Source organism: Primulina tabacum, chromosome 2 (genome assembly GCF_025594145.1).
Source record: "Primulina tabacum isolate GXHZ01 chromosome 2, ASM2559414v2, whole genome shotgun sequence".
Classification (NCBI taxonomy): Eukaryota; Viridiplantae; Streptophyta; class Magnoliopsida; order Lamiales; family Gesneriaceae; genus Primulina; species Primulina tabacum.
Genome location: NC_134551.1, coordinates 42680212 through 42706354, shown reverse-complemented (window position 1 = coordinate 42706354; position 26143 = coordinate 42680212). Strand labels below are relative to the sequence as shown.

The window sequence follows — 26143 nt, the reverse complement described above, 5'->3', positions numbered from 1 at the left end:
GGATTTCTTTAATCATGAGGTCAGTTGCCATAGGTATTTTAGGATATAAGACTTCAGATGTAGCTGGTGCTTTTCCCTTGTCTTTTTCGTCGAAAATTACCATAGCTAGACGTTGTGATTCAGTCTCAGTCTGATCTAGTTCTTTAGCAACTTCTTCAACTGCTTCCTGCTGATTGTTTGGGGCTGAAGTAGTTGGCTGAGCAGCAATTGAACTGGAAGGCACATCAGTTGGCACTTGCAAATCAACTGTAAGTTCAGAGTGCAACTAGGTCGTCTCAGCTTGTTTTCGTTGTTCATTCGTGGTAATTGACTGAACTAATTCTTCAACTTCTTTCATAGCCACCAAGGCTACTTGTTCTGATGAACTTGAGTCTCCATTTGTCTCAGCTGGCTGAACATATTCGAAATTCAGCTGGATGTCAGAGGCAACTGATCGAATGACTTCATCAACATTGGCCACTGACAACTCAACGTCCGTGTATAGTTGTAGTCCAGCTAGCAGGAGAATTTGGATAAGCAGAGGATGAGGATGGTAGATCATCCTGAGAGACAAGAACAATCACTGGCTCAGAGCTCTCTTCAGCAACTGCTTCCTTGGTTGGCTTTGAATGATCTCCAGTTGGCTGAGCCTGCTCTATGGATGTTGGACTTTGTGAATCAACTGGTATATACAGTTGTTGATCCATTTCCGATACTTTGATCTTTAGCTGCAGAGATAAAATCTCTGAGTCTAGCTGCTGAAAGACGGCTCTGTCATTGTAAGCTGTCGGACTGATCGGATCGTAGTTTAGTTTCAGCTGAGCTGTTACTTCAGTCAGCTTCTTCACGTGCATCAGATCAAAGAAATATGTCCTCCTCTCCAGTTCTTGAGTGATTGTGACAGCCTTGACTGTCTTCAAGACCATTGTTTCCAGAGAAATGAAATCATTTAAAACTGATTTCTTCTTCAGACGTCTAGCAAACACCACAGTCCTGAATTTGACCCATTCATCGAAACTTTCCAACTCAGACTTAGCAAACTCATTTATTTCATTCCAAACTAGATCAATGTGAGTCTGAATCGGGTTGGTAGGCCTGGGATCTTAAATTATCTTGCCCTTGCCTTTTGGATCAATTAGGACATGAGAGATACTCAGCCATGTTGCGGTTGTATCCAATCTTTCCTTATCACCACACCTTTTGTTCGAGCAATAGGTAGAATGGTTGGTTTGATGACACTGATAGTTGGTGAACGGACTCCAACAAGCTTTAATTTTTCACTAAATTTGGTGATGATTTTCTTTGGAGGATCGGTTGGCTTTTTCAACTGAGTCTCTTCAATTGATGTTGCAACTGGAACTGACTGAATGGGTATTCTAATGATTGGTGCCTCTACTCCAGTAGGCTTCAGTCTATCAACTGGAATGCCTTCAAAAGCAACTAATTTGGGTTTTTGAGACCGCGGCTTGTTCCCAATATTCGGATATGGTGTCTTCTTCGAATCGCTTTCACCGACAATCAGTTTCTTTTGATTGTCAGTTTCTTGACCAAGTCCTCTGAAACGTCAACTACTCGTTTTCTTAAAAAGTACTAGAAATTTTTTATATATATCCTATTAATTTCGGCTGATTAAAAATATACATATATATATATACACTTTAAAATACCTTGCACCATTTTAAAAATAAAACAACCAACTATATTTGAAAATCAAAAGAAATAGTTTAAAAACATAAAATCGTCAAACGTTTGCATCTCCTAACTTAGCAAATTTGCTAAAACTAACAAACTCTCAAAAACCACTCAAAATCATAATCATAGTCATAAAAATATCTTTAACATAATCCTAAAAATCATAATGTATAATCATAAGTTTAGTGCGGAAAACAAGCGCTGGTCCTCGGGTTATGTGCATCTTCAGTCCAGTCAAATCAACCATCAAGACCTCCATTATCATTACTATCATGTTCACTACATCAATCACACCTAGTGAGTCTAAAAACTCAGGAAAACCATAATCTTGATAACAAGTAATACGTGTACAGGTCACATGCAACAGTGAAAATAATTTTACGTAAAATAACATTTTCATAATGATGCATAAACATAAATATAACCATTTTCGTAAACATTTTAATATCAACATATTCACATATTCATCATATTCATATACGTATTCCATTTTCCTTTCGTTGAATCCAGATCGCTAATTGTGATTTTCGTATTCGTATTGGGGAGATGAATCCATCTACATGTAACCACAGTATTGGGCGGCGGGGATTTCAGCGACACTCTCACCCATCAACTGAGCATTGGCCTACGTATTAACATATCAATTGTATCATCGTATTACTCACAATTATTTCACTTCCTTTAACATTTCGTATTTTCATCACTTATAAAAATTAAACATGCATATAACGTTTTTCTTTTAAACCAAGTATTCAACATATCTTTTAACGTTATCGTTCATCATAAAATTCCCTAGCCCAGCCTTGGTCCCAACCCAGCCAAGACATGCATGGATTTCCCTTGAACCCAAGCCCCTATGTCACAAAATCGAGAAGATTGGTTCCAGCTTGTTCATTCTTGTGTGCAGCGTGTTTCGTGTATTCTAGGACCTTTAAACTCGTGTAAAAACAACCCTTAAACCTTCCCTAATCATGGCAGCCCCTTCTTGCACATATACATCAAGTTTTTGGATCAAAACATGCTTCAAAAATTCACGTGTTGTGCAAAAACGAAAATAAATAAAAAGTTTCACTTGTTTTTTCATACAAATTCATATTTAATACATATTATGGTGTGATGATGAGTAAAGGAAAAAGTATGGCGTGCCTTTGCGCATATAACACACGAATTATCGTTGACGAATCGAAGAATGAATTTCCTAGCAATATCTGAAGCTTTCCTCCTCTCAAATTATCGTGTGTGACGTGTAGCGGATGCTAGGAGTCTTGTGGAATGATATTAGGGTATGGGGAGTGTAATGTATAATTAAAGGGTAGGGTTTTGGGCTTTAAATTTTGATAAATAATAAGTGTACAAGTTTGGGCCCATTAGTATAGTATAATAGGCCCAACAAGCCCAATTGTGAATTTAAAAATTATTTCGTTTGGGAATGTTGTGAAATTATTAGTCGGGTTGTCAAAACGTTCGTATTTTGTTGAAAATCGAATATCTATAAAAATAATGTCCCGACATATAAAATCACCTCAAAACTCCTTATTTTCAAAAATAAGAAAAACATCAACCTTATTTTAAATAATTGAAAACAATTATTTAATAAAATTATTTTTTCCAATTTTCAGCCCCCGGTCTTCGTTTCTCGATCGCAACTCGAATAATCTTTTAAAAATACATTTAATGCATTTAATTAAACAACTACTGTAAAATCATATAAACATATCAACATAATCAATTTAAGCAATTAAAACAATTTAATTTGAAATTTATTCATTTTCCCTAGATTTGCATGCAGTTGGATTACGTCGTCTTAATTTTGGACCTTACATCCTTGGTCCTGACTTTCTTCACCGATTTGGGAGCTGCCAACATCCAATATCTTGCTTGATTTTGGTGTACTTTTTCAGGTGAGATGTCCAGCTTAGTCTTTGATGACTGAACATTTTTGGCGTTGAACACCTTGAATTTTGATGACTTCTCAGCTGAGTCATCTACCAGACCAGAGCTTTTCATCAAATAGCTTAGCGACAAAGCAAAGCCATTGGATTGCTTCGAAGATTGAACCATATTCTTCAGAATGTTAAAGATGATGGTTGACCAGTTCAATCTTTTGCCGGTCATGATTGCTGTCATGACTCAGATTTTTTCAAGGGTGAGGGCAGCAAATGAACATGCCTTTGCAAGAACACCCTTTGCAACAATATCTGCAAGTAGTTGGATTTCTGGCTTCAGCTCCTTTTGGGATCAGACACCTTAATCTTTTTTCCACCAGCAGACAACAAAGTCAGCATCTCTTCAATATCGGCTAGTTTAATATCATAGAAGTGAGATAAATCATCAGTAGGGAGCTGAAAGATAGTGTTGAATGATTCTTCGTCCATAGTCAGTAGTTGATTGTTGACTGTTGAGATAATTTTGCCGCCGTCTGAAATCGTACTATTGGCGTATATTTCCTGAATCTCCTTTGGGTATATGAATTGTTTTGCCAATCCCAGAATTTTCTTCAATCTAGCAGCTTCAAGTTCAGAAATACGCTTTTACCTGCTTCATCTGTTACAGATAGAACATATTCAAAATTGATTGCCCTAGCGTTGAGAATGAAAGCTTGAGTTTGGCTTGCCATTTGCTTGAGTTTAGATTTTCTACAAAGAAGAAATGCTCTAAGTGTTTGAATTCTTTGAGAGAGAGTGAAATGATGTAAAGTAAACTGAATTAGGGTGGCACGATTATTTATGTTTGTGACTTGTTCAAATTTTTGGACACATGGCAGTCCGAGAGTAATTTGAGTAAAACCGTGTGCAGTATGTATGTAAATGTGAGAATGAGTCGACTGGACTTACTTATGACCAAGTTGTTATTCACTATACAATTAATGATATAATTAATGACGTAATTTTGAAAGTCACAATAGTTATTGTGGAACTTCTTCAACTGAATTGTTAATCAGTTAACTTAATCTATCTATAAATAAGAACAACTAGTTAGATGCAAGATCATTTTAAATATTTCAGCAGATAACACAAGGCAACAGTAGATGGACAGAGCTAGCAGTTCCCAGCAACCATACCTAGCGGAGGAGTTCAAGCTGTCGATCGAGGCAGCTCGGAAGATCAAGATCGAAGACAGTGTCTTTGAGAAGGTACTGTCTACCTGGACAAAGATCCAGGAACTGCGGTCCTTCCGAGAGGTCGTGGCAACTGAAAACAAGTATAAGCGGTGCCTTTGTGTCGCTCATACTTCAGACATCTTCAAAGATGAATGTGTCTACCTCCTGATGCTTCTCAAGGAGCAGAAGATTCTGGGAAGGATAACCTTCTCAGAAGACTTCATAAGGACCACTACCGGAAGGTTAGCCAGTTGGATGGCCTTCTGGCTGGATGCTGTAGAAAGAGAAATAAATAATGTAATAGCAGCCTGCTTTTACCAATGAAATTTTTATTTTTGTCAATATTATTTATCCTTTAATATTTTGTTATTTCCTGCATTCAAACTTGGTAATGAATAATTAACAAAAATTAACTTGATTAAGACAAATCAATTAAATCAAGAATATTTCGGAATAAGAAAACCTAGTATCAGGAAGTGGCTTGGTGAATATGTCTGCTGCTTGTTGTCCATTTGAGATATAATGCAGTCTGATCTCCTTCTTGAGAGCATGATATATGATGAAGTGATGTCTGACATAGATATGTTTAGTCCTGGAGTGAATAAGTGGGTTGTATGTAATCGCAATGGTGTTTGTGTTATCACAGAAGATTGGTGATTCTTTTGCAATGACTTCATAATCTTTCAGCTGTTGATGAATCCAGAGCAGTTGGGCACAACAGTTTCCAACAGCAAGATATTCTGCTTCAGTTGTGGAAGTTTTTATGGATGTTTGATTTTTGCTGAACCAGGATATCAGTCTTTCTCCTAGAAATTGACATGATCCACTGGTGCTTTTTCTATCAAGTTTACATCATGCATAATCTACATCTAAATAGCCAACTAAATTGAAAGATGAGTTCTTAGCATACCATAAGCTCACATTTTGTTTGCCTTTAAGATATTTCAAAATTCGTTTGGTAGCTATTATGTGCGACTGTTTAGGATCTGCTTGAAATTTAGCACACATGCAGACAGCAAATACGATATTAGGACGGCTAGCAGTTATGTAAAGTAAAGAACCTATTAAACCTCTATAAAGTGTCATCTCAATTGATATTTCCCCTTCATCTTTATCTAATTTGATTGATGAACTCATGGGAGTATTTGCAGCTGAACATGTTTCCATGCCAAAATTTTTAAGCACTTCCTTCGTATATTTGGTTTGAATGATATATATACCAGTCTACAGTTGCTTCACTTGCTGACCAAGAAAGAATGTCAGCTCACCCATCATGCTCATCTCGAATTTATCTTGCATTAACTTAGCGAATTTCTCGCATAATTTTGGGTTAGTTGACCCAAAAATAATATCATCGACATAAATTTGCACAAGTAAGGTATGATTTTTCTTTGTAAATTTGAACAGAGTTTTATCAACTGTTCCAACAAGGAAATCATGATCAGTTAAGAATTTTGATACATACCAAGCTCTGGGAGCTTGTTTTAGACCATGCAATTCTTTGTTCAAATGATAAACATGATCAGGAAATGTGATTTACAAAACCTGGTGGTTGTCAACATAGACTTCTTCTTGTAGCTGACCATTTAGGAATGCATTCTTAACATCCATCAGGTATACCTTGAAGTCTTTGAAGGAGCCATAGGTGAGGAATATTCTTGTTACTTTCAGTCGTGCAACTGGTGCATAAGTTTCATCATAATCAATTCATTCCTCTTGCCCGTAACCTTGTGTCATCAACCTTGCTTTGTTGCAGACAACTTAACCATCTTTGTTCAGTTTGTTCCTGTAAACGCATTTTGTACCTATAATTGTTTTGAAGGTGGTCTTGGAACTAAAGTCCGGACATTTTTATGGGTAAATTGATTCAGCTCTCCTTGCATAGTATTTATCCAGTTAGGATCAATTAGAGCTTCATCAGTTTTCTTTGGTTCAATTTGAGAAACAAATACTGAGTTTACAAATAAATTGAACATTTGATTTCTAGTTCTTACCGGATCATATGGATTACCTATCACCAAATCTTGTGGATGTGATTTGTTCCATATGTATTTGGGACCAGTTGGGTTAATTTCAGCAACTATTTCTGTTTGTAACTGAACATTTCTTTTAGTTTTAGTTGCAACAGTTTCAATTAGTATTCGAATATTATCGTGTTGTTCAACCAACTGATTGTTAGGAACATCTTCATGTTCAACTGTTTGATCCACGACTTTTGGTTCTGGTTTTTGAAGGATGTTTCGATTGTCATGAACATCTTCTTCACTATCATCTTCCAAGCTAATTTCTGTTAAGCGATCAGTTAGCTCAACTGGATCAATTGGCTTATTGGTTAGTACACATTCATCAAATACAACATGAATTGATTTTTCTACATTTGAAATACGATTATTAAACACTCTGTAAGACTTGCTAACTGAAGAATAGCCAAGAAATATTCCTTCATCAGATTTAGCATCAAAACATTTTCAGATAATTTTTGCCATTATTGTGAATAAAACAATTGCAATCAAATATTCTGAAATAAGATACCACATTTTTCTGTCCATGCTAAATCTCATATTGCGTTTTCAAATGATTTTTATTAATCATTGATCTGTTCTGAGTATAACACGCATTGTTTACTGCTTCTGCCCAAAATCTCTGAGATATACCGGAATCAACAAGCATTGTTCTAGCCGCTTCTTTAAGAGTACGATTTCTTCTTTCAGCTATACTATTTTGCTGAGGTGTTCTAGCTGCTGAGAACTCATACTTAATTTCGGTATTTTCTAAAAATTGAGAAAGATTTAGGTTGACAAATTCAGTCTCTCGATCAGACCTTATTATGTCAATTCCAACTGATTTTTCATTTAAAATTCTTTTGAAAAGGTTAATCACCTGTGCAGCAGTTTGGTCTTTTGATTTGAGGAAAATAACTCAAGTAAATCTTGAAAAATTATCAACAATTACCAAGGTATATTTCATTCCCCCTAAACTCATAACTGGTATAAGGCCAAAAAGATCCATGTGCAACAATTCTAAGGATCTGGAAAAAGATTTATTATCCTTGTTTTTGAAGAAAGATCTTACTTGTTTACCAAACTGACATGCTGAACAAACTTCATTTTTTGAGAAATAGATCTTAGGCAGACCAGTTATAAGATCATGGTTACTCAGATAAACGATAGATTTGAAATTTAAGTGGTTCAACCTTTTATACCTCATCCAGTTCTTAGAAGAGTTTGAAGCTACAAAGAAAACTTGTGCATCAAGTTGATTAGTCTAACTTATTTTTTAAGTATTACCACATGGATTACCAGTTATGATGATGTCATCATTTGAGTTCTTAACTGTGCAGATGTGCTTGTTGAACTGAAATAAGAAATTATTATCACATAACTGACTAATGCTAATCAAGTTATATTTCAGATTATAAATGAATAGAATATCATTAATAACAATATTATCATGGATAAGCTTACCATTATAAACAGTTCTAACTTTTGAGTTATCTCCAAAACTGATGTTTGGACCAGAACATTTAATCAGTTGGGATAGGAAATCAGCATCTCATGTCATATGTCTAGAGCATCCACTGTCCAGATACCAAATTGATTCTTTTGTTGATGTTCATGTTACCTGCAATCACACACGATGAATAATTTTGATACCCACATCTATTTGAGTCCAAAAATGATTAGTCCTTTAGGAACCCATACTTGGATCAGTCTAACTGACTTTCCAATCGTCGTGTTCCAAATGATTTTTCTCTACTTGTATGTGCTCGATGTATTGTGTGCAGATGAATCAATATGATTTTTAACCTTTTTCAACTGGTTGTTCATCCGATATCTTTTCTGAAAAGGCTTATTGTTCTAATAATTGGAATAACCACTCTTAGAGTTCTGATTTCTATAGCTGAACCGTTTAAATGACCAGCTTCGTGAATCTTTTGAACTTGTAGGGCTATATCCAATTCCATACTTCTTAGCCTTGTTCTTATTTTCAATCGGCTGCTCAACTGGTTTACTTGGTTCCGAGGCTTCATGTATCATACTTGATTTTTACAAAGTGAATATATTTCTTTTTGTACATATTCAGCTTTGGTATAGTATCACTAGTAGAAGATTCGTCTTGGCTATTAAAACCTAAACTAGTTTTATCAGTAAATTTATGTAAATATTGTATTTCAGTCAACGTGACTGAAGATTTATTCCAAGCTCGAATCAACTCAGTTTGTCTTGAATTTTCAAGTTTTAACTCCTGAATCAAAGATTGGTTCTCAATCATTTCAGCTTTCTGCTCATCAATCTCCCTTTTCAGACTCAACCATTCAACTGATTCATCAGTTTCAGTTTTGTTGTCTTGGGGATCAGTTTGTTTGTATTGGGCTTCTCAAATGAGAGAGCAAGCTTGTGATATTCATTTATCATTTCGTGGAGTGTTGAAATAAGTTCTTCCCGTGTAAAATCAATTGAACTGAAATCAAATACATGTTCACTGTTTGACTTCAGTTCTGTGTCGTCAGCCATTAAACACTTTACTTCATTTTCATCACTGGAGCTGCTCAAGCTCTCAGAATCTGATTCGTCACAATCAGTTTCTGCCCATTTGGATTTGCTTTCTTCAGCTATCAGGACTTCATGATTCTTTTTTAATGATCTTTTATCATCCTTATCTATTCTCATGTGCTCAAATGACTTCTTTCCTTGTTCAGTTGAATGTCGACTGTTCTTCTTTGACTTAGGACAATCAGCAATAAAGTGTCCATTTTTGCCACACAAACATTTGGTTCTTCTTTAGAGATGTTCCTGTGATATTGTCCTTGAAATGAGCCTTGATTCATTCTCATGAATCTTCCAAACTTCTTGACAAACAGTGACATACCATCATTGCTTAGTTGTTCTACAGACTTTTTAGTTGAACCAGTTGGTTCAGATTTGAAGGTGCAGAGAGCAGTTGTAACTGGTGGAGTCGATGGTTCTCCTTCTCTCGTCTGTAGTTCAAATCCGTATGCCTTATGATTTGCAAATAGATCGTGTAACTCCACTTTGTTGAGATCTTTGGATTCTCTCATTGCCATTTTTCTCACATCTCATTCTTTGGAAAGTCCACGAACCACTTTCAATGCAACTTCTTTATTTGAATACACCTTCCCTAGTGCATTCAATTCATTTATGATGTTGCTGACTCGTTCATCAAACTTGTTCATAGATTCTTCAGTCTTCATTTTGATGTTATCAAACTTTTGTACTGCGACTAAGAGTTTTTTCCTTTTGTCTGCTCATTGCCCTCGCACAGCTGAATCAAATTTTCCCAAATCTCTTTGGCAGTCTTGTACATCTTTATTTTGTTGAAAGTATTTTTGTCCAATGTTTTGCACAAAGTATCATTGGCCACATTATCCAAGTTTGCTTCCTTTTTGTCTTCTGCTGTCCATTTTTCACGTGGTTTTTCGATACGATGAGGTGCTCCATCAATTAGAGCAACAGATGTGTTAACTTTCATAATCTTCATTGATCTGTCAGTTATAACGTACCACATATCGTCATCTTTTGCAATTAAATGAGTCTGCATTCTGATTTTTCAATCATCGAATTCTTCTCTTGATAACATAAGAATTTTGTTGAATGAAGACATGTTGATCAGACGTATGAATAAAAATATTCAGAAACAAGATTGAAACAGCTCTGATACTACTTGTTAGGATCTGTTGTAAGGGTCGAAGTGTTTAGAATAGGGGGTTGAATAAACATTTAAATATATTTGATTCTTTTTCGATATAGGTAAATCAGTTTAGTGATAAACTGAATTCAAGAATCTTGTTGTCAATGTCAATCAATTAACTAGTATAAGTGCGAAAATAAACTAACTGATAGATTGAATACTCAAGGAATTGTTGATGTAAAGTACACAAAGATTTTACGGATGTTCGGAGACTTCAAATGCTTCTACGTCACCCCTTCTAACACGAAGATATGATATTCACTAAAAGACTTTGATTAATTACAGAGACTGTAATAACCCACTTCAATTTTGTCTTAACACTGCCAAACTGAAACTCTTAGTATCTTTACAACTTATCAGTATACAACTGATTTTCTTATCTTAGCACAACTGAACTTACGAGATCGTATACAATAATGGTATGTGCTAATACTCTTGCTCAGACAATAGTCTGAAAGCTATGAATATTACTGTGAGTTTTTCTATCTAAATATCATAGCTGAACTTGTAAGTTTGAATTCAAAATTCACTCAGAGTAATTGTTCGCAAAAGTCTCTTTCTCAGCTGAAATTCACGGCTATTTATGAGTTTTACTTCCAGCGGTAATATTGCATGCATTTAAATGACTTATATCCGTTGATTTGTCTTTTGTGAATGTGTCAACATTCTTCTGACAATAATACACTGTGACATTCTGATATGTGGTGCTTCCACTACGAGTTACATTCTAATTTTTTTACAAATTGTCGGTTGTTGGCTACGCTCTTAACTGATGACATGTTAAGAAGATTATCAGTTGACTATATAACCGATCAGTTGAGTTGTCTGTATAATTGATAAGTCTTAATTGATAGTTCAATTAGCTTTGATCAGTTCGATTGCCTTCGATTATTTTGCGCATTAATTATCAGTTCAGACAACTTCAGTTTAAGATCGAATTAATTCAGTTGAGTCGATCAGTTATGCAACCTTCAAAAGATTTATTTGTCAAACTCCGAAATTCTAATTTCAATAATTACATATAAAATCGAGTAGACCTGTCGGACCATATAAAATAGGTGGGTTAATTGATAATTTCTCAATCCACCAAAAAGTCACAAACACTCTAGCTCACTTTGCATTTATATTAACCATATACACATCTGTACAAATTTAATTTGCACCTCCTAAGGCCCATCATAAAGTTACTCTTCTTTTCGTACTTTGCATGGTTTTTATCGCAATGCCAAATTAATAAACATCGCACCGCTTGATATATACAAACAATGAATTATGATTTTTGTAATAATCTCTCCCATAGATCAAACATTTATTATTAGGCCAAAAGTTAAAGAGTGCGCTTAGTTAAGATACAACTTTATTTCTTTATACACGTGGCAGCACATAGTCACGTACTTAGGTGCTAATGGGTCGAGCTATTATGTTCACGAGTCTAGAGGCGCGTGTCTATCTGTTGTTGCTTTCTCATATCTCTTAAATATCACTTCTACCATTTTTCTATTTTCGATCATGTCCCCAGCACAGACATTATCATCCATTAAGATCCGACGTCAATATTTCATGGCCCACATAGTCAACATGATCAAACGGCACAATGTCAACAACTTGATGTACGAGAACTTTCTAATAGATCATCCACCCTAGTACTATTTTCAATCATGCAAGCTTATTAGCCCAACATTTCCACCGAGGATTTACTAGAATTCATAACCTCACTCTAATATTAATTTTTAGTATCAAATACTTAACAATAGGCCAAAAATTATACTTGTTAGTCAAGGTGCAACTATATTTCATTATACTTGTGACAAGCAGTGTACACCTACTTGGGTGCTAATGGGTCAGGATGTTAGGATCATGAGTTCGAGGAGGTGCATGTCTATCTCCTAATGTTGTCTTATATCCCTTAGAGATCAGTCTTATTTTTTCTCCATCCCCCTATCCCTAGTAAAGAAAATATTTTCCGTTAAGATTTGTCATTATTCCTCTATGGCCCACCTGTGCAACCTGATCAAGCAGCACAATGTCAGCCGTTTGATGCACAAGAACATTTCAGGAGGTCAGTCACCTTAGTATTATTCTCATTCATGCACGCTTAACCCAACAAATATATTGACACGTATCTTATTTATTAATGCAGTGCTTTAAAAATCGACCTAAGCGCTAAGTGGCGATCAACAGCCTATAAAAAGTGTTAATCGACCAGCCAAGGTGGCAAGATCGCTTAGGTTGTTAGCATTTATTTTTATTTATTTGGTTTTTTTAAAAAAATTGGCCTTTTAATTAAAAAAATCAATTAAAAAAATGAAAGATAAATTTTTTATTGGCCCTGAACCAAAGTCCAACAAGACATGTGATTTGTTGGCTTTTCTCAACATATCAAACATCATCTTCGTCTTTGCGCTCGAAGAAGAGAAAAATCATAATAATGATATTGAATTAATTTAAACAATGATCTGATATCCTACATGAAAAAAACTTTAAATTTTTTTTATTAATAATGTTCTCCCCACCTATATCAAACAGATATTAAATATTCTAAAATTAAAAATAATTTAAAGGTATTCATGTATAATGTTACTAAATATTATAAAAATTAATTTAAAAAAACCGTCTAGATGATTAGGTTCTAAACGGTAGGTAATCGTCTGTTCTACCGTTAAATTTAAAAATGATAACATATAAGTAGGTAGAATGTCAAATATATTAAATTACAAAAATATGAATGTAAAACCCTCGATAAAACCTGACTGTTAATTGCCTAATTTTTTTTAGTTGTACATAATTAAAACTAATTTAAATTTGATTTCTCAATATTATATTTTGGGGTAATTAGGATACTATCCAGAAGATGTATTTAAGAATAAACATCGTGTGTGTGTATATATATATATATATATATATATAGGAGTATCTCTATTGTGATACGGTCTCACGAATTTTTATCTGTGAGACGAGTCAACCCTATCGATATTCACAATAAAAAGTAATACTCTTAGCATAAAAAGTAATACTTTTTCATTAATGACCCAAATAAGATATCCGTCTCACAAAATACGACCCGTGAAACCGTCTCATACAAACTTTTGTGTATATTTAGATACCACCAACTGCAAAATAAAAATACCAGCTTAAATGAATACGGACAAGATAAAATAAAACAAAAGGAGTTGCTAATAATAATCCATCCAATCAATAAAATGGTGTGACCAGCAATTTCCAGAAAGATAGATGAACACGGACTAAACCAGAGGCAATTTCCAGATAGATAGAGGAACACGGACTAAACCAGAGGCAATTCCTGAATTGATTAGTTCGAAATTCAGTTGGATTCTGTTTGGTAGTTCTGATCCTCATTGGACGGGCTTAAAGCACAGTGTTAGAAGTCGTTGTGTTGTACTTTTCGCGAAGAGGAGAATCAATCAAAGGCGAATATGCGATCATCTACGAGGAGCAGCGCGGCGGAGAACAGCCGCGGCATCAGCGCCCACGTGCTTAATCTTCATCGACGCCTTTACCACGCTCTCAACCTTGGGTACGTGTTAGTCGTTCATATTCCCAGTCATCTGTAGAATCTTCAGTTTTCTTCATATTTTACTTGAATAAATGAATCTTAAGTTAACCGAATTAATCGACTATTGAACTTTTTTCCCTTGGTTTCTTATATTTTAGTTTTAGTATTGTAGTTCACTAGATGGACATCAGTTGGAGAATTATTAATTTTCAGCTGAAAGACGTAGATTAAGCCAAAATATGTCACACGTTTATGAAGATTTTGGTGGAAAATTTGGGTAACCTCAACCGAGCTTTTCTTGTTATGTTGCATCTTGAAGGTGCAAAAATTGGGAGAGCACAAAGAAATGGCATTGTCCGGACTTTGAGATACAGAAACTAGTGATTCGATCAATTGATGTGTTCCTTGAGTGTATTTCAAGCGAGAGATCACAACATCCACTTGTCAAGGTACGAAGCATTATTTCAGATCCAACAAGGAACAACTCCTAACCACTGTGTGTGTAAGATTTTCTTATATAGAATCAAATTTATCTATTATTTGCTTTGTATCGCCTGTTGGACGTTGGTCACCACTTTACCAAAGTATCTATGGTATATATTAAACTTGCACCTATATCTTCAAAATGTTGTTTTTAACAGTATGTTTCACATGGATTGCTAAAAGCTTAAAGTGACTAGAGACACTGCAGTCTGCAATTTTATTATTATTTCTCATGGAGTTTGAAATGACATGGGTGAGACATTTCCTATGTTAAATAAGTTTAAATTAGAATAACATGGTGAAAATGAAAGTTACATACCGTATGGGGTGTCATATGAATCATGTTATAAAAAATTACCTAATGAATCAATGATGATCGCTGTCTACGTTTGAAATTTTATATAGGTCTCTACTTATTCCAGGATTCAGTGGATGATATGGCCGAAGCACTAGAGAGTATTCTGGAATCCAAAAGTCAGCCATTAATGAGGTTGGCCTGTGATGTCTCCGTGAAGATGGCTAATGTTTTACCGGGTTCAATGCTGCAATCTAAAGTTTTGGACCTCATTGGTCCTTTAGCGAATTTGTTGTCTGCCAGGAACTGCAAGTTGCTCTGACTTGCGCCACTGCCTTAAATGCCATTTTATCAAAGCTTAGTTCTAGAAAAGACAGCAAAGTACTGCAGATTCTGAAGGAAACTAAGGCTGTCAGTTTCCTTGTTTGTAACATAAATAGATTTTCTGTTGATGATAAACCAACTGAGTATTTTCAAGAAATGGCTTCTCTTTTAAGTAAAATACTGTGGCGATGGCCACCTTTTAGGTTCTGTGTGTGTACTGATTCTAAGTTCTTAAATACTCTAGATGCTGCAAAATTCATGTCTGAACATTCAGCCAAAGTTGCCGTCCTACAATTGTATTCTACATTAGGTATTCACTCTGTTACACAACTTGTACTTGTTACAAATATTCTCCTTGTTGAAGCTATTATGGTGGACTTGCAACTTTTTGCATGATTTTCCTTGCCAGCTCTATGCCATAATGGGGCAGATAAGATACTAGAAAGTGGGGAAGCACTTCTGACAATGATGGTGGCCTGCATGGATTGTTCAAATTCACCATCAGTCCGTGTAGAGGCATTTAAACTTGCACAATGTTTGGCGGTACTCTTTCGCGCTTGAACTCGTTTGATTAAGAACGTGCTTAATAATTGTTAGATTATCCACTACATATATTGATTCTGCATAAAATTCGTTTATGGCTTATATTTTAGATAACACAACAGTATAGACTACACCGGATGTGTTTCACTAAACATAGCATAGAATTTCTCATATCCTATGAGGTGGTTGTTGACTTTTATGCACCTGAATTGTTTTGCTGCATGAATTACTCAGCTAAGCAGAACAGGATGTATAAAAATGATGAATATATGCTCTGAGCCCCTTGTCAAAGCAGTGATCATGGCAATAAAAAATTGGAATTCACAATCTGAAAAGCTTGCAAAAACCCAAATGCATGTTGTGAAGGAGGCATGCCGTCTGGCTTCTATCACTCGTTGGGCAGGTGATCATCACCAGTACTTTTGGAAAGAAGGAGTGGATAGAGTCCTCCTTGATCTTCTTTTGGACAATTATGACGAAATTTATCAAATGCTACTTGAGGCATCCGTGAATGATCTGGCCATCACAGTGCAACTACGTCTTGGTCCAAATTTTAAACAATTTCTCAGACCATATGTATGGGATATTCTTGGAGGGCTTGCTGTAAATTGTGCTGAAAATTTCAACCGTGGGATGCATAAAAAGGAATTTCAACTTAAGGTCCTCATAATATGTGTATGGTAGGCCATGTTTTGTCTATGTAACTGTTCATGATGTTTATTCATGAAACACTGCTTATTCAATTTGTGTTTTACATATTTTCCTTTCTTTTTGTTTGACAGCTTGGCCTTCATTGACTCAACAGGGATACCGCACCGAACTTCTCAAATAAGTCCCACTTATGTGGTTGAGGGTGAATCAGCAGCTAGGGCAGTTGTTATGACGGTTTATTCTACAATGCAAATACATCGCGTCCATGGCTAGGTCCATACTATCTAAACTACTCCAATCCAATGGTAGGGATTATCTTGAAAATTTAGTAAAGACTATAAAATTAGTGTATGGGAGTGAATTTGCGATTCCAGGAAATCTTCAAATCGTGGTGAGCTTGATGAGTTTGGCATGTCATTCCAGCCTGCCAAAATATCGAAAGCTCATCATTAAATGTGAAGCTATAGAAACTTTGATCGCCTTTGTAAGATGGTGGTTAAAGAATCCTGTTCGTGTAAAAAGAGCAAGTTTGGTACCTCATTTGCAAGGTCATTTCACTGAGCAGATTTGTTGCTTCCATGGCGCAGAAGAATGGGAAGGAGAAGACATGTTTTTGCTTTTTAGCTTGTGGGTCCTTTCCGAATTGGTACCCCATTCTGCTCTTAAAAATACTTATCAGTTTGAAGATCAGATAGTTCAGGAACTCAAGGAACTCTGCTGTGGCAATATGTTTTCTGCGGGCTCAAGATGGTATGCTGCCTATATATTGTGCTTTTTTGGAATATATGGCTTCCCCAGTAAAATGGGGAAGCGGATTGGGAAAGCACTTGATGAGATTGAGACTGCTGATTTAAGGCTCGATCTTGTAAATCAAGAAGCTGTCTGTGTTCATGAAGTAATTCTTATGGTTAGATGTCCATTGTTACTGCCTCTTCGAGAATCAATTCTTGCAGAGAAATCATCCAGTGGGGCTGATGTAAAACAGGATTTACAGAGAAAAGTACTAAACTCAGTCCAACTTTCTGCTCACGTGGATCGACAGTCACTTTTAAAGTTGTTGGAATTTGTATATTTGGGATATTTACATGGCTATGACGACCTTGTAAAGAATCTGAAAATTTTGTCGAAGCATTGTAAATTGGATGGTCTGCTTAAAATGCTACACAGAAGAGCACCACATTGGGAAACCCCTATACCAAGATTTGATCTAAGTCCTGCTCTCGATCCGGCCAAACATCATTTTTCGTATGTGTTTTTCTATCCCTTGGAGGTGGTTCTAGGCAACAATATGTTGAGTTAGATAGGAATTTTATATAGAAAGCACTATGCATCAATTTACAATTGTTAAAATGAATTATATTTGTTTACATATGGTTAATCGAGTGATACCATGGTTAATCGAGTTGGGTATCAGTAAGTGCACCTTGTGAAATTTCACATATTCAAGTTGGAGTTCGACTAAAAAAATTAAGCTTAAGTTCTGGATCACAAGCTCAGCTTTGGTTCAAAAGTTCTGTTTTTTTAAAATATTTGTGAGCTCAAATTATCAGTTAGGCTTGCAAGCTTGGGCTCGCTTTCATGAGCTTATGCTTGAAATTATATTTGTAATATATTATAAATGTGTAAATTAATAATAACGTTTTTATCTGTAAATATTAACAAAATGTAAAGAAAATTGAAAAATAATTGTATGCTCATAAGCCAATTGAAGCTTTTGGAAATGTGAAAATTGAGCTCAATTTCGAGCTCATGACCACCCGAGAACTTTGAATTCTATAGGCATTGGAAATTCCTGGTTTACCTATTCACCTAACTTGGTCCAAAATCATGGAGCAGTTTCGTGCTAAGGGATAGACTGTTTGGTCATTTCTTTTTAGTTATTTTTTCTCGTGTAAATTAGATATTCATTTTGTTTGATTCAATGTTATAATGAGTATATTCTCTCCTTTGCTATAATCAGGGATCTTCTTGTGGAAGCCAGCACGACAGAACTGGTACATTGGAAGTGTGGTAGTTGCTCTGCTTCAGTTCCTCATTTGCATGTTCACAAAGTCGTATTGGAGTCAAGCTCAGAATATTTACATGCCTTGTTTCAATCAGGAATGCAAGAAAGGTATTATATTTGCTTCTAGTGTCCTAACCATTGGATTTGGGCACGATGAAATTTCAACATATCCACTATCATCGAACTGTTTCAAACTTTTGCTTTATGATTCCTCTATGATATATGTTCATGAATTTATATTTGATTCACAATATATTTTGTTACTGTCCATGTTCTAGTGATGTTTAAACATGGGATAGTTTATGTAGTGCATACGTCTTTACCACTTTCTCCATTCATTTTTAGCTCAGACACAAAGGACATTTCTTAAAGATGACGCTGAAGTTAATTTTCTGCTTCTAGGGCACAAGATCGGATGCTTTTTGCTTGATGCATTTTGTTCTTGCTCTTGTATTTCATGGGTACACATACCTGAAATAAAATATTGAGGCGTGCAAACTGATGCTTTTTCATTGTTTATAATCTATAATATTTATGATACGTAATTAGGACAATGATTTACTTGCCTAACCATTTGTTTAAGAATATTTTATCACCTTATAGTTCTCCCACGTGTATAAAATACCGTTTGATGAAGAACTAGATACATTATGTTCAATTGTTCATGACCTGAAATGCCACGTATAGTGTTCTCAATATCATAACTTTTTTATAAACATGTGTTGCAGCCATTTGAAAACTATCAAGGTTCCTGTGAGTTGGGATTCACTTAAAAAACTTGTTAGTTGGTTCTATTCTGACCAGTTGCCTGCACCTAATTTCGGCTGTATGTGGGATAATTTGGATCCAGAAGAGAAATGGGAAGAAATTCAATCATATTTGGAGCTCTGTTGGCTGGCTGAGTTTTGGTTCATTGAGCATCTTAATGAAGAATGTTATGAAATTGTGGTCTCTTGCTTGAATTATTCTACAAATTTGCCAGCAAAAGTAATTCAAGTTGCTGCTGATTTATCCCAATGGAAGTTGGTTCGAGTTGCAGCAGATCATTTGGCGCCTTTGTATCATCTTCTACGGAATTCTGGTGAGCTTGATGCCCTGGACAACAATCTTGTTGAGATGGTTCGTGCCGCATCTGTCCGGCTTTCTCAAGAGGGTGGTAGTAATCAGTAAAGTTGTTCCAGCTGTACTCATTGTTTTGGTTTTGGTTTTGGTTTTGGTTTTGGTTTTGGTTCTGGTTCACGCAGATGGATCTTATCAGTTTATACACATACAAAAATGAATACATCTGTCAAGAAAACACTGAAACTGCTTCTCATTATCTTGAATAGAACAGCAGGATTAAGCCTGATGATTATCATCACACGTACATGCGTCATGCTATCAGGATAGATTCACAGGAAAGAGAGGCTGTATTTTCATCTAAGCGAAAAAAATAAAGTTTTCTGCAGAATTTACTTAGAAATTCCTGTGTCATTCCCTAAAAACTACCAGGTAGCTTTCTCTCCACTTCTTGCCTTATCTTCCTGAAGTTCTTGACCAACCTGAAGATGGGAATATGGTGAACGAAGTCAAATGTCTCTGCGTAACAGATTGTTCACTCCCATTTTGATTATAATTTGAACATATATACAAGCAAAAGTTGGAGCATAGCGATGCAAACAACTTTTGACAGCTTATGGGTTAAAATGCATAAATGCACGGAGATGTGGCTTTATGTTGGTGCAGTTTGGCGAAGGACTTGTATTTTCACCTTTCGCATGTAACTTAGCTTACTCGAATCCTAGTTGGTCTGGGAATTTGAAAAAATATGGTGTGCTGTCATTGAGTCATCAAACTTAAATTATTACTCAATGAGTGTGATGGTGAGTAGGATCGAATCCACTGAGAACAAGATATTTATTTCTTTCGAGGAAAGACAATTAAAAGGAGGATTTGTTTGACAAAAAATAAATAAAATACTAAAACTAATTTAACATGCAAGAAGAAATAACTAATCAGAGGAATAACTAATGAAATGTAAAATTTAATATTACCAAGCTCTGATTCAAGGGGGTTCCACTATTCAATTGTATCATTGTTCATCAGCTAACATATTATTTGTTTATGCAGTTAAAAATAATTAACCTCAAAATCATAGGGATAGTTTCTAAAATCCTTGTGTTTTCCTAATTTAATTGACCAAACGCATCATCCAATCAAAACTTATCAATAATCAACTGGATACGATAGCGTTTCATATTAATTAAAAATAGCATTATCGTTTTGTGAAAACAGTTAATCCTAAAATCTAATAACCGACATAGCTACAATTGATAGATCGAGTTTTGTTGATTTATTTAGATAAATATGCTAAGATAACACAACACACCTGATCTATCGCTACTCATGTTCCAATCCTTCATGACAATTATGGATAATTGAATTCATGGATAGCAGTAGAAAATTATATATCAAATTAAATTGCTAGATTAATCGACAAATAAATTTCATTGAGTTAAATATAAATCAACAAATACTTGAACAAACAAGAATATTAAATTAAAGCGCAAAAATCGACGTAACAAAATTATGCATTGAATCAGAAATAAGACCTTAGCCAATCATGACTCGACTTAAAATATCCATAAAAAAAATAGATAAATAAATAAAAGAGATGCAAACTAGTGTTCTCGAGAAATTGAGATAAAAAACCCTTTAGCTCTCCTCTTCGTTCTTCATGTGAATAATGGTTGAAAATCTCCTCGTCAAATTTTCGCGCCTATCTTTTCCTTTGTATGTGTAGATTGTTTTTTTAACGGGCCAAGGAAAAAAGCCCATCAACTAATAAAACCTTAGTATAAAAAAGATACCAAAAAAGAGTATAGAGTTTTTATGAAATAAAACTGTCTTATATTTATTTCCACCAATAACAAAGTAACAAAATATCTCTCCAAATATTTTTCACAAGTCAAACATCATAATAACAAGTCTAAAATATGTTATTATCATTGCAATTTTTGAACTTCAGATTCAATTGTACAGGCAGTTGAAGAATAGTCACAATGCGTGATCACGCCTTGTGGAAAATCCACTTTTGAATGCTTTAAGTTCTCCACAAAGTTCATATTGACAACTTTAATTGTGATACAAAATGTATCAATTAAGCACGTCGAAAGTGACAATAATGAGAAATATGACAACAAAAATACAAACTATTACGAGCCTATCAAAATACCCCACATCTAAACTATGTTTGTCCTCAAGATTAAAGAGTTCAATTCATTATATCAACTCTTTATCCTCCTTCCGTTTCCTCTGCTTATCCGTAAAAAAATTTATGCATCAAAACAATTTAATTGTTGAATATCTAATGTAAGGTCCAAAACGCGATAACGTAATCTAACTGCATGCAAATATAGGAAAAATAGAAAATGCCTAATTAAATTATTTTAATTATATTAATTAAATGTGGTAGACATGTTTACCTGTTTAAAATAAGATTTTCTATTAGAATGCCTAATTAAATTATTTTATTTGAGACGTGGCCGAGGAACGGAGACCGGGGACCGTAAAGAAAAATATTTTTATTAAATGATTATTTTTAACTATTTAATATATGCAAGAAGCAAACATCCACTACTACTTCCACAACTGAAACTGAATATTTAGTTACTGGAAGTTGTGCTCAACTGTTCTGGATCCAGCAACAACTGAAAGACTATGGAATAATAGCTGAGTCACCAATCTTCTGTGACAAAATCATCTCCAGTGCGATTAGATATAATCTGGTTTTTCATTCCAGAACCAAGCACATTGATATTAGACATCACTTTATCAGAGATCATGCTCTCAAAAAGGACATCAGGCTGGAATATGTCCCAATTGAACAACAAGCAGTAGATATCTTTACTAAGCTACTACTCGAGACTAAGTTTTCTTACTTTATAAATATTTTAGGGCTTACTGATTTATCTTGTTGATTAATTTAGGAGAACGTAAAATTTTAGGAAGTCAACTGATAAGACAAATATCAACTATTTATGAACTGAACTGATTCAGTCACAGATTGATCAGTCAGGAATCAAATCAACTGATCTTATCACATAAGTAGATTAACTTTAATTCTCCATTTAAATTTTTTCAAACTTTTGAATTTCAAACGTTTCATTTCTATTTTTTAATAACTACTCAAATTCAATTTCTAAAAATACTGGCAACGGCTGGTTGTTTTATTATTATGGTAAAACTTGTAATAGACTGCCACGTGTCCGAAATTTGAATAGTCACGAAACATCTTTAGCAACCGTCATTTCTCATATTTGTTCTCACACTTCTAAAATTCTCCAATTCTCCAATCTTTCAGAGAAAATCACTTGTATTCCTCTTCTCTCTTTGCAGCAAAATCAAATCGAAATGGCAGCTAAAACCCCAACTTTTCTATTAAATGCTATTGCCATCGATTTTGAGGCAGTTCTGGCAATTTTCGATGATTCAGTCTGTAGCATGTTCAAGAAGATTGAATCATCTGGGCTTTGTCACTTTCTAGAGCTGGCAACTCAAGAGATTCACTCTGCAGAAATTCTCTCCATTTGTGAATCTAACTCAGTGACCGACGAGGGTCTATGGTCGTTGATGAAGAATTTTTTAGGACACTATTTCAACTTCCAGCTGAAGGCCTCTCCAATTTTTCAGAGTTAGCTGTTGCTAATATTGAAGAGATGCATACTATTCTATCAGCTAGTGGACAAATGGTCAAGGTGTCTGATCCCAAGAAGGAACTGAAGCCAGAGTTTCAGCAACTGACAAATATTGTTGCTAAGGGAATTATAGCAAAATCCGGTTCATTTGTTGCCCTCACTCTTGAGAAGTTCCAGATAATTACTACTATTGTGAAAGAAATCAAGATGAACTGGTCATTTATCCTCTTCACCATTCTGAAAAATATGGTGCAATCTACCAAGCAGTCCAAGGGCTTTGCACTTCAGCTGAGCAGGCTGATTGAGGACTTAGGGATTTTTCCGGAATTTTCCTCATCAGTTATAAAATTCAAGGTCTACAGAGCTCACAACGTTCAGCCGAAGAAATCAGGAGTTGAGGAAGAAGCTACTAAATTGAAGAAAGCTGTCAAGGAAAAAACAGTTGCTGCTCCTAAATCCAAGAAGAAACTGGTCTTTTCCACCAGTGATTCGAAGAAAAACCCCTCTCCTCAACTGCTGAAGAAGCCGAGGTATCAGAAGACTAAGCCAGCTGCTATTCCAGGAGCTCTTATTGAGCTCAGACTACTGGCCTCAGGAGCTCAGCAAGCTCTTCCTGCAGTTCCGATTCAGTCAGTTCTGCCTGTAGCCAAACTGAAGACAAAGACAACAGCTGACTACCCCTCATTAATCATCACTAGAACAGCAGGTGTTGAAAAAAAGGGAGGAAACAGATGACAACAGTAGGGACAATCAGTAAGAAAAGGAGAGAACCAGACAAACCAACTAACAAAGGACTAGCTGAGAAGAAGTCCAAGAAATGATCAAGTGTCCTAATTCAGTAGCTAGTCTATTGGACATCTGTTTCATTTTGATATGTATGTACGAATCTGTACTTACCTTTTTCAAATTCAATGAAAAATATTTCCTAATTATGTACGAATATGTACAATATTTTATCTACAATAAATTTTGTTATTTCATTCTATCAAAATAACCAGTTCATAAGTCCAAGAAATCTAGGTTTTGTCAAACACTGTAAATGGGGAAATTGTTGGAATATTATAAGTTTCAGAATTTGACAATTAAATATGCAAGAGAACTGAAGAAACAAACTGTTCGGACTTAATCAAAGATCGTAACTGAAAGAAAATTTAAAACCAATGACATAAATTTCAATAAACGAATTGGTAACTGAAGACTTAGTTTAAACTGAACTGGAAGAATCTTCATCAACTGAAGTATATCAAACTGAAATGACATCAGTTTGAATTGAAAGTGTCCAGCTGAACTGATCTGTCGATCAGCTAACTTCTAATCCGTTAGCCACACATTAGTTATAGTATCAGCCGACAGACAGAAAGTTCATACAAAAGCAGAACAGATGTAACAAAGCAGAACAGCCTAATACTTCATATCATTGTATGCAAAATTCATCAACTTGAACTAAACAACGATTCAACAGATATTTGTCATTAAATGCATTCAATGTGACCGTTGGAATTGAAGACTATATATAGCCGATCGATTCAGTTGAAGAGGGTTGGTAAAAAAACGTGCTGCACAAATTATCGACGATTATCAATCAATTGTGATACATTTTTCAAGCACTTTCTCAGTCTACAAATCGCACACTTACGCTCTTATTTTCATTGTATTAATTTGTAGCATTCAGGCTACTTGTTAAAAGCGAATCAGTTATTTACTGTAAACAATTTGAAAAAGTAAGAGTTTTAGTTTGGCAATGTATAAGTCCAACTAAAGTGGATTATTGCAATATGTTGTAATACAACAAAGTCTTTTAGTGTAATACATCTGATGTGAACGTGGTTGATTGTTGGAACTTTTCACGTTCACAATCTTGATTTTGATGTTAACAAAATTTGTTATTGTGTTTCTAACATATTTACTCAAGTGTGAAGATTATTAAAACAAGAAGCAAGCCGAAACTAAATTCTGCACAAACTGAATTTCTGGCAATCTTTGATATTTTGATGATATCTCTCAACTGGATGATCCAAATGACAATCCGCTAACTGGACTGATTAGAAAACTCAATTTAGAACAAATCGTATTTCACGTAAGTTGGGCAAAATCGGATGTTATCATGGTATAACTGATCGCTCAATTATCAAACTGATCACACGAAAACAGCAATCAGTTGGGTTTGAGCAGCTGCGGTATTTTGGTCATATCTCTCAGCTCGGTTATCGAAATGAAACGATTTGGAAAGATAAGACGATGATCTACAAATCATCTTCAGAAGTCAAAGTCTTTATCAAAGTGTAAGATGCTGATAAATGACGATGAAGTTACTGGTTCTGCACAAACTGAAATCAGCTAGGCTGATTTCAGCACACCAGCTGAAACTGAACCAACTGCTGACCAACCAACTGAATTGAACCAGCTGCTGACCAGTTGAACTGAATTACCAGTTGAGTTGACCAGAGTTGACCAGTCGGGAAAATGTCCAGCAAGACGAATTTGACCGTTGCAATTCCAGAAACAGTACAGAAAATTTCCGAACGATCATATTCTTGTGTCTAACGTATATATCATTTTTGGAGCCTATAAATACAACATCTTGAAGATCAAACAAGAGCTTTTGAAGAGGATTCAAAGAATGGGCAGTTAGCATGAATATATTAGCTAGTTGAGAGCACAAGCCCTTGTGTGAGGATACATTTGAGATGTACACTGTAAAAGATAAATTCCTCACACACAATAACTCACACATATACAAGAGAGTTAAACGTCAAAGTTTAGTTGAGTGAGTATTCACACAAAGACGTAAAACAATGTGTTTGTAGTCTTTGCGTATGAGACATTAAACAATATGCTGATTGTGAGGTGCAGCCTACAATCTTGAGTGCTAGGAGTTCAGTTTAGGCAGTGGGTAAGTCCTAGCTGAATGGGTTTGTACAAGTAGTTGTATAAATCAAAGTCTTCTAGTGAATCCTTCCCAAGGAGAAGAAGGGGTGACGTAGGAGCATTTGAAGTCTCCGAACATCCAGAAACAAATTCGTGTCTATTTGTTTATTGCATTTACTTATCATTTTCATAGTTTTAAAGAAGTATTGTTGAAACATTTTATATGTTCTTCAAATACCAAAATATTGCATACCAAGAGTTTGATAAAATACTTCAACTAAATTTTTTTTACTCATCCAACTTG

General features: G+C 35.1%; 1 protein-coding gene across 1 annotated transcript; it reads left to right on the top strand.

Moving 5' to 3' along the window:
- The first annotated feature begins 13687 nt into the window (after positions 1-13687).
- On the top strand, positions 13688-19655 carry LOC142532141 (BTB/POZ domain-containing protein At1g04390). The gene is given in 10 exon segments (XM_075638398.1): positions 13688-14015; positions 14314-14443; positions 14900-15065; positions 15068-15406; positions 15506-15639; positions 15874-16319; positions 16422-16533; positions 16535-17535; positions 18251-18403; positions 19024-19655. Coding segments are annotated over 10 exon segments (3024 nt in total). The 5' UTR covers positions 13688-13914; the 3' UTR covers positions 19466-19655.
- Positions 19656-26143: the final 6488 nt, after the last annotated feature.